The sequence below is a fragment of the Leuciscus leuciscus genome (assembly GCF_965113295.1).
Source record: "Leuciscus leuciscus genome assembly, chromosome: 1".
In the NCBI taxonomy this organism is placed as follows: domain Eukaryota; kingdom Metazoa; phylum Chordata; class Actinopteri; order Cypriniformes; family Leuciscidae; genus Leuciscus; species Leuciscus leuciscus.
The window spans coordinates 56,064,410-56,074,292 of record NC_138725.1 but is presented as its reverse complement, the minus strand read 5'-3'; the positions used below and the strand labels follow the sequence as shown (position 1 = coordinate 56,074,292).

Here is a 9,883-nt window from a genome sequence, read left to right as displayed (position 1 = left end):
TAAAAAAATAAAAAAAATAAAAATTTGAGGTTTTGTACAGATCAGACCAGATGTCAAATAATTTATTACTAATTTATTATAATTTTTACAAAGCATTCAAAACCAAATTAAACATTAGCCATTTTTCTACTCAATGACAGGAAAAAGCCACTGTATGGCCCACATTGTACGTTTTCTTATAATAAAGCATCATAGCTCTTCCTGGCCTGCTGAAACATGTCCATTTGATTACAGTAATAATTCTATTTCTGTTTCACTTTCATCATTGGTACGTGGCAAACTTGGATTCAGGTACAGCTCCATGTGACATGCTTCGTTGAGCTCTACTTTTAAATCCATTTTCAACAGGAATGATTTTTTAGATACATTATTTTAGAAAATTACAAAACTATATTTCAAATCTCCCTTCTCAAATTTTTTTTTTCTTCGAAATCTATGATTTGAAGAAAAGTGGTTATCCAGTCTTAAAAGGATATATTTTCCTGTAAATAAATTTTTAAATGTGACCAAGAGTTTGTGCAGATAATCATGACCTTTCTTTTGACTGGCCAATCACATGACACTGCTGTCTGAATTCATAGGATATCCCAGCTGTCTACATAAAGATCTGGCTGGACGTTCTCCATTTCAACAAGGATCATCTGATGCGGAATGGGAAGAACAGTAATCTCGGATTTCTGTGAAAGTAAAAAAATAAAATGTGTTATTGTCAGCACAAATGAAGGCCAAGCACGTAACAACAGCAAACTTACTAAACTTTACATCAAAATAGCAAGATATCCGGATTCTAAAGAATGCACACTTCTGTAATCTGCTTCTTTAAAAATGAAAAAGGATGTAGAGGGAGTTCATTCTTAGAAGCTAAACTATTTCCTTCAGATCCAATTTTTTTTTTAACAGAGCATACTGTCTATTTCAACAAGTGTTGTTTAACATTATGCAAAACATACTCTCATTTGTCATTTTAATAGATACACCTATCAAATATGAATGACCCTCTGGGACAAATTTTTCATGACAAGGATTCAGCAACATGCTAGAAACACTCCTGGTCCAGTATGGTCCATGAGAGCATTATGTAGCTGTAGCAAATTTGTCCATGAATCCAAAGTTTCATGTCATTTAACAGGGGTCTTTCCTGATACTGGCTGGCTTTCTTGAAGCCTCCATAGGAAGAGCAGGAGCTGTTGTGCCTTTTTTCACCTAGAAGTAGCATTTAATATTATGTATAGCATATTAAATACTTCCTTCCTTGCTCGTTGCATAGACATATAGAGCACCAACATAAAGGGTTCTGCTCAGAAAATCAAGGCCTTGTTGCAGGTTGTTGTGTTTAAGCCAAGTGACTGTTGATGAGGATTTGGTTAATGCTAAACTGAGGTCAACAAACATAGTTGCCGTTTAGTTGTTATGGCATTTTCTTTTATGTGTGCAGGAATACTGGTGATGTTTCAAAGTAGATGGAATGGTTGCTTGATGTGTGATGAACAGTGGCTTAGTTGATGGCAGGGGTGTAGCCACGGGTTTGCCAGGGTGTGCCGGTGCCACCCACAGTGGCAGCTGGCACACCTAAAAATGGATGCAGAATTATTTTTTATAGTCTCAGTAAAAAATGTTTTACTAAACTTGGGCTATTGTTGTTTATTTAGAATACATTTTTTTTTTAAATCAACCCTTTCACGCGCAAGTTAAAAATATTTTAACTGACCCCTTGTTTCCATGGCGACGCGTCACGATTGTCACGTGACACCGCAGCCACAATAACTAACAGACGTATCGCTATTCGTTTTTCCTTTTTTATTAAAAAAATATTCACAAACTTGCTTACCATGTCAACTATCTGATATTCCGATTCTTCGTTTAAAAACCTTATAAATTATCTTGATATATATAACGAGATGAGAGCTGCAGAGAGTCCTGTCAGCCGGATTTAACGTACAGCACCTGAACTCCACAGTTTCTCCCGAAATACATGAAAGTAAGTGACTGTTGAACTGGGAGAAGAATAGAGTAAACTTTATAGTTCCGCTATGTGTGTCTGACATATGAATAAAACATGTCGGCAAATTACATTTGAATAGATTGTTTCAGCTGCTTCCATAGACATCACTGAGTATTTTACAAACTATAAATGTATTGTTTTACTAGTACGTATGTGTATTTAAATGTCTGAAACATAAAATAAACATTATGTGTTTGAAAACACTGCATATTAGTTGTGATATATGACAAGCGCTGATGAGCGCGTCCGTCTCTGGCTCAGCGCCAGCCAACGCGCGAAAGCAGTTTGAATCTGGCAGTTCTGTGACGTCACTGAACATTCACTCATACTCTCAGGGGCACAGAAATAAGAATCCAATATATGGAGCCATAACGCTCAAAATGTTAAAATGTAATTTACAGTTTAAATTATTTTCGTTAAAAAATATCTGCTGACATTCGGACTGCCAACCAATCAGCAAATAGCAGCTGACTGTGACCCCAGCAGCTCCCCAGAGATGTTTGCCACGCATATAAACAGAGCATTTTTTCAGGCACTATTCAGGGTTCGTACGTTTTGAAAAAACCTGGAAAAGTTATGGAATTTGAAAAATGCAAATTCCAGGCCTGGAAAGGTTTTGAAAAAATAAAAAGACCCAGAAAGTTTTGGAAAAGTCATGGATTTTTTTTTTAACACAGCATAATATGTGATTAATACCAAAACGGTTTAATAAAAAAAAATATTTCGCGTTGTCTTAACGTCCTTATATTTGGGCGGCATAACGTTCAGTTCACTTCCGATTCACTCACTTGTTGCGATGTTGCCTGAGGCGAAGTTCTGCTGACAGAAATTTTATTGAAATGCCAGGAAAGTGGCACGAGCATGCTAAAGTTTTGCAAGCACCGGTGGGTCGAGAATGTTAACGTAGCGGAAAGAGGATACGCAGCATAAAAGCCTATGTCTCCAGCCCAAGCGGCAACATTCTGATCTGAAAAATGAAGCCTACCCGGAAGTGCGAAAAACTGCAATACATCGAAAATCCGCTAGGGGAAGGTCCCAAAAGGGAGCAAATGTCCATACACCCCCATGTTAAAATGTCCGTTTTCACAGCATAAATTCATGTTTTTACAGGTTGGTCCCATGGACTTTTATTGTATTTTTCGATAGGTTCCGAGTGCCTGACAACTGTGAGGGGGGTGAATTTTTTTCTAACTCGTTAGTTTAGATCGTATTTAGATATAAAATGTATGACAAATAAGGGCGCGATTGACAGCTTGATTGACAGCTGACAACGAGCATAGGCTGCGCCGAGTGGAATTCCTGAAATTTGACGTCTCGGCCATGATCTGACACAACACATCATAACTGTAAGTTATCCTTTCTGAACATTTGTATTGAAATATGGCGCCGCCCATACCCCCCATAAACGGCCTCAAAACCGTTCTTCAGAAGTCTATGGGTGACGTCACAGACGCTTTGTCCATATTTTTTACAGTCTATGTCTCCAGCACGCGAGAGGAGAGAAGAAAACGAGTAAATGTCAGTTCAATTGTAAGTTCATTCTTTATGTGCTTAGGTGTGTGCGATATTGTCTATGAACTATGATATTGTAATCATTGTTTTAACTATGTACGAGGCACTGCGAGTGCGAGCTGACATCGCGTTTGTCTCTCATGCTTGCTTTCACTGCGTGATGTGTCAGTGCAGTTATAGATGTCCCCAAATGAGTTTTTGTCTTATATTTATATTATGTTGTTATATTAGAATATCACATGAGCAAGAGTGCCATTTTCCTGTGCATAATTGCAAATGTGCTATTTATTTTATACAACAGTTAAATTAACAATAAAGTTAACATTGTGAGTTACTTTTTGGACACAATATTGTCAATTTTCACTTTATATCGCCGACGAGAATTTCATAATGAAGCCGTAGTCCAACAGACATCGATGATTTTTTTTACATTTATTTAATGAAATCCGCGTTTTGAACGAATCATTTTAACGATTCAATGAACAATCACTTGTTTGAATCAGCCGTTTGAACAAATCGGTTGAATAAATGACTCCAACAACTCGCTTATTAAGACAGTGACTTGCCGCCACCTACTGGTGGTTTTAGTTTCATATTTAAAGTATCCTTTAATACTGAGGACACTGTACATGTATTTTATCCTGTCCTTCAAAGATCTTGCACTTTATTTTGGATTGTACCATATAAATTGTCATCCATTTTATTGTTAAACCTCTGAGGGTAAACTTTAACACATATTTTTATGTTTTATGTCGACTGACATTTTCAGGAATACATAGTCATGGAAATGTGCCGAAAAGTCATGGAAAAGTCATGGAAAAGTATTGGTTAAAATGTGTATGAACCCTGTATGTTATGACTAAATTATTGGCGATCCTGAGTGTAATGTATAGTTATATTTTATATAGTTTTATGGTTATGTGGGGCATGGTTATATGGTTATGGTTAATCATTTTGCACAGTAATCTGACAATAAAAGTGGCACACCCAGATTTTCAGATGCACACCCAGAGTCTCTTTTCTGGCTACGCTACTGGTTGATGGATGCGATAAACATGTCTGTGAAGAAATCTACAAGTAATTCAGCACACCTTTGGTAGGATTCTCCTCACATCTGCAATAGTACTTATCGGCGCCTGGTCACCCAGCATAAGGGCAGATTTTACTAAATCTGGTTACACATAACATTGTCTAACATAAAATTAATCTAGCAGGAAAAGTAGTTTTAAATAAATATATAAAATGAAAAAATAAAACAAAATTACACAATGTTTACTTAAAAATGTCTTCACATTTCGTTTTTTGCAATTTACCGCCAAGATATTATAACACCAAGTATAATTCAAGTGTTGTAATTAAAAAAAAAATTAAAATTACAAGATTTGCAATGTTGATAAGAGTGAAACCGCGTCATCACAGTCTGAAAAGGATCCATTCTGATTTTGACTAGCACCAGTACCTAATAAAGTGGTAAATGAGTGCATATGGATAAAGAGTGCACTATCTTTAAGGAACCAAAAAAGGGGAAGACAGAATCTGTAAAAAAACAAGTTCTTGTCTTAGGCATTCTTGGCACTCAGTTTAAATGTCTTATGCCCACTAAATTTCACGACTCACCGAAAAAAGAATGAAAAGAATGGGGAAATAAATGAACTCAAACATATTTGCTGTCTTTAAATTATACTTGTTGTCTTTGAAGGTGTTTACCTTTAATCTCAGGTGTTTTAGTTTAGTGGTTCTCAAACTTTTTTAGCGTCAGGGCCAACCACCAACGGTTACGCAGGTTATGTAGAAATTAATGCAGAAATAAACAATGCAAAAACTATGCTTTAAATGTGATTCAAACTTTAGAAGTGCATTCAAATTTAAACAATAGGCTGCAAAGTCCTTAAACATGGAAAGCAATAGAAATTACATGAAATTTAGGAAGCAAGCCACATTTAATAATACTTCCCGACGACAAAACATTTATCTTTCTAATATGTCCCACTCTGCACTTTGGGGGGACTGTGGGACACAAGCAGGACAGAGCCCATCTCTTGACTAAAGCTGTGCGATTTATACATACTTGCAAACTCAGAAGGTCTGAAAAAGGTGACACATTTTATAACTAAGTCATAGTCTTTTGACTAAAATACCATTTAGTTTTATTCATATTTTAGTCATCTGAATTGTTTTAGTCTAGTTTTAGTCGACGAAATACAATAAGATTTTAGTCGACTAAAATATAATGGGTTTAGTTCAATTGTAATGCATTAATTTAGAATGTCTCTAAAATGTCCAAACCCATATACTCCCGGATAAAACATCTATTAACCTGTTAATATAATTGATTTTAAAGTTTGAACATGCGATACAGATACAGATTTAACTACTGTGACTTAAAAAATATCTTAAAATTAAATAAAACCACTTTTCCTGAAGTAGAACAGTCTTCTTTTCAATTAATGATATATGCATTCTTTATAACTACTAGCATACATCATTCTCTATTCTTTCAAGCAGACATATTTAAATGAATTAAATAGAATTAATCCTTATTAAAGCTATTAACGAGCAGTGAATGCTTTTCTTTTTCTTTTGTTGCTTGATCAATATTAAGGACACAGACCGCATTAGGTTTATTACCGACTGTCACTTTAAGACATCGGATCATTTCCAATGACATGCGGATCCAGAATTGCACTGATGCACATGCAGCACATCCGATATATACTCGCAACTGTTTAAGACATAACCGACATATTTTACGTGAATACTCTCCATTTAGACCAGTGGTTCTCAACTCCAGTCCTCGGGACCCGTTGCTCTGCACATTTTGTATGTCTCTCTTATCTGACACACTCAAATCAGTTCATGGAGTCTCTCCTGACGAGCTGATGATCTGGTTCAGGTGTGTTAAATAAGGGAGACATACAAAATGTGCAGAGCAGCGGGTCCCGAGGACTGGAGTTGAGAACCACTGGTTTAGACAATGTTGTGTGTATTTGTCCATTCAGACACGAAACAGCACTCAATTCAATACTGTATAGGTGTCTATGGCTGCACGCTTCGGGTTGGGTGTGTGCGTGCGCACAGAAAGATGAGACATGCAGCGCATGCCAACCCGTGTCCCGCTGGGTAGATCAGCACGCTAAAGTACAAATGTGCGCATCTACTATCAGTTCTGAATGGATCGCTTCCCAAATCGTCACTATCTAACATTTTTGTCTAGTTTGTATTCGTTGATTTTCGTCATAGTTTTTGTCATTCAAAACTAGTTTTTATAATTTCCTTTATCGTCTCGGTTTCGTCTGTGAAAAATGTCGTTGATGAAAATAATAATATTGGTCAACGAAATTAACACTGTAATGCAGTGGAATGAGATAGCCTTATCTTGCCGTATCTGCCGTTATCTTGACTGTGATTGGCCAAATGACTCGCGTGATGAATTGAATTACAGGCGCGTGTGAAATGCGCTATACAAATAAACTTGATGTACCTGTGTTAGTGCACAGTGTGACCAGTAATGTAACTTGCCAACAAATCACTTGTTGTGTTGACTGTCATTTGCAGAATAAAATAAAATAAAATAAAATGAACTAAAAAGTTAATAGATTAATGTTTTCTGTTGTTTGGCAGATAAAACGGTATCTGGTGTAGTGTTTTCTCCTCTGGCATAGTAAAAGATAAGAATATAGGGATTAAAAGTTTACAGACGAAGAAACGTTTATAATCCTCAATGAAAAGACGCGAGTGAAGATTTTGCAAAAGAAACAAGAGATTCCATGTCCAGAGGAATAACTCACGGAATATTGTTAAATTCGTGGAAAATCGCAAAACAGAATACAAAGTCGACATAAGGCTTCATTCTAATTTATGGACTCGAGTAGCCTACCTCACTCATTCGGCACGAATCCAAATGTTTCCATAGTCGCAATGTAACATTTGGTTGGCATTTCTTTGGTAAACAAAGCTTTGTACTTTGTACACAAAACAGCATTCACGCACACAAAAATGTGTTTTGGTAAACCACTGCCGGTGGGGCGGTGGTCACACTAACCGGCGCACAGCCCTAAACAAAAGGGAATAATATTAGACATTTATGTACTATCCACATATAAGATGAGTAGGCCTATTGAACATTTAGTTTACATATACGTTATTAATTTTGTTTAAAAAAGAAATCTAGAAATTCTAGAATTTTCCCCCTGGCAATTCTTGGTTTGGACATTAATTAGGACTGTTAGGTAACATACTAAAGCAGCATTACCAGAATGGTTAGTTATGTCAGTTGCTTAGTTTATGCGTGGGACAGCTAAGTAAAGATAGGCATGCTGGCGGTTTGGATGACTCACTCTGGACTATGCTGTGATAGGCCACTGCTGCAGGAGATTCTGGAACTTCAGTTAGGAAAGACTTTCCCTCGTCACAGCTTTTCCCTTGAAAAGTAAAATACAGAAGTACATTTTGAGAACTAGAAACTGCTGGCTGCAGACTTTTCCTCATATGTTTAAGAAGAACCACTGAAGGGAGTTTTTTGTACTTGATTCAATCTACAGCCTACACGCTGTAAATATAAAAACAAGGAAACACTCACAAAATCAAGAAATGGCAGGCACCGCTTTGCTACGGTGTAAATTGTTATACTTCCTCATATCCTGACCACTTAATGCGGAACAAATGTAGAATAGAATTTCATTACTATTTAATCTGGTTTAAAACATTCTCTTCCTAGGTAAAAGATTAAGCTTCTTGTACCTATTCGTGGGTCCAGGGGTACTCTGCCCAAAAGAGGGAGATTTAGTTCTTCACACATTCTCTGTGCTCCTCCTGTGGTCGGAGGAAATATCTGTGAAGTATTCTGTAAACAGAGACAAAGGGTATCAAAAAAACAACACATAAAAATGATTTGATCTCTCTTTTCCATGCAAGTACAATGGAGCTTTCAAAAAGGATGCAAAAGTATCAAAGCAGTCCACACAACCCAAGTCTACTGAAGTTACGCAACAGCTTTGTGTGATGAAGAGGACGGCATTTAAGTTGTTCTTCCCTGACAATCTTTCTGTCCAGTGATCTGTTAGCGACTGCAGCATTGAGTCGGAAGTCAAGAACCGGATCAGTCAGATTGGTGAATGAATGATTCTGCGTGTATTTGTGAACTGGATCAACATATTCATTTAAAAGATGCTACTATAAGAACAGTTTGTTCAGAAATTGGGGTGTGCTATTTCTCGGTGGATATCTGCAAATAACGATTTTTAATAGCATTCAAAAGTTGAGGGTCTGCAACATTTTTTTATGGTTTTGAAAGAAGTCTCTTATGCTCACCAGGGCTGTATTTATTTGATTAAAAATACAATGAAAAAAGCAATACTGTGAAATATTTTGACAATTGTTTCCTATTTGAATATATTTTAAAATGTATTTTGTTCCTGTGATGGCAAAGCTGAATTATCAGCATCATTACTCCAGTCTTCGGTGTCACATGGTTCTTCAGAAATCATTCTAATATACTGATTTGATGCTCAATAAACATTTCTTCTTATTATTATTATTAAAGTTGAAAGGTTGTGCTGCGTCTTTGATGAATAGAAACTTCAGAGATAAATATTTTGTAACATTATAAATAAGGCCACTTTACAGTCACTTCTGATCAATTAAATGTATCCATGCTGAATATTTTTTTTTTATTTCTTTAAAAAAAGCTTACTTAATTTAAGACATTACATTTGCCATTTGACAAAAGAGGATTACAACTCTCAGATGTTTTACTTTATTTTTTGGGAAGAGCAAATGAGAGTGGTATGAATACGGCAGATGAACTGTGCTTCTGCACCGGCATAGATACAAATTGAAAACCATCATGCTAGGGATAAGGCATTATTAATTCCCCTGACCTGTGTTATTGTAACAGTCTGGTCTGCAGCACACTTGACGAGATGGAATATGAACTCAGAATAGTCTTTATTTAAATGAAACGCTCAGGAACACACAGGGAAACGTAGGAGAAATCACAAACCACTGAACACATACGAGAAGCAACAAGAGACTGAACATAACGGAGTTTAAATACAAAACTCATGTTTTTATGGTTGCATAAATATATGCAACCATAAAAACAAATGATAACCAGTAACCAAAGAAACCTAAACTAAACGGAGCAGAGAAACAGGAACTAAGGCAAGCAAAATAGAATATAGAAGTCCATAGCCATGACAGTTGTGAACTGAAGTAGATCAGCAATATCTTTGTCAGATTCACATATAGATTGAGGTGAAGATTAGGAAAAATGCAAATGGTTATTGCCAATATACAGTATAACAACACTCAATTTCACTATAATCCTGATCTTTCGGATGCACGTAGAGATGGAATAACACAAATACA

At 36.3% G+C, this 9,883-nt stretch overlaps 1 protein-coding gene across 1 annotated transcript in view; it reads right to left on the bottom strand.

Moving 5' to 3' along the window:
• Window positions 1-58: 58 nt before the first annotated feature.
• The window catches only part of nubp1 (nucleotide binding protein 1 (MinD homolog, E. coli)), a 33,555-nt gene continuing 23,730 nt past the window's right edge, over window positions 59-9,883 (bottom strand). Inside the window, exons 9-11 of the mRNA XM_082136873.1 lie at window positions 8,255-8,357; window positions 7,852-7,935; window positions 59-677 (exon numbers count right to left, since the gene is read on the bottom strand). Of these exons, the coding sequence (XP_081992999.1) occupies window positions 628-677; window positions 7,852-7,935; window positions 8,255-8,357 (237 nt within the window). The 3' untranslated portion in view covers window positions 59-627. The remainder of the gene's footprint in view (window positions 678-7,851; window positions 7,936-8,254; window positions 8,358-9,883) is intronic.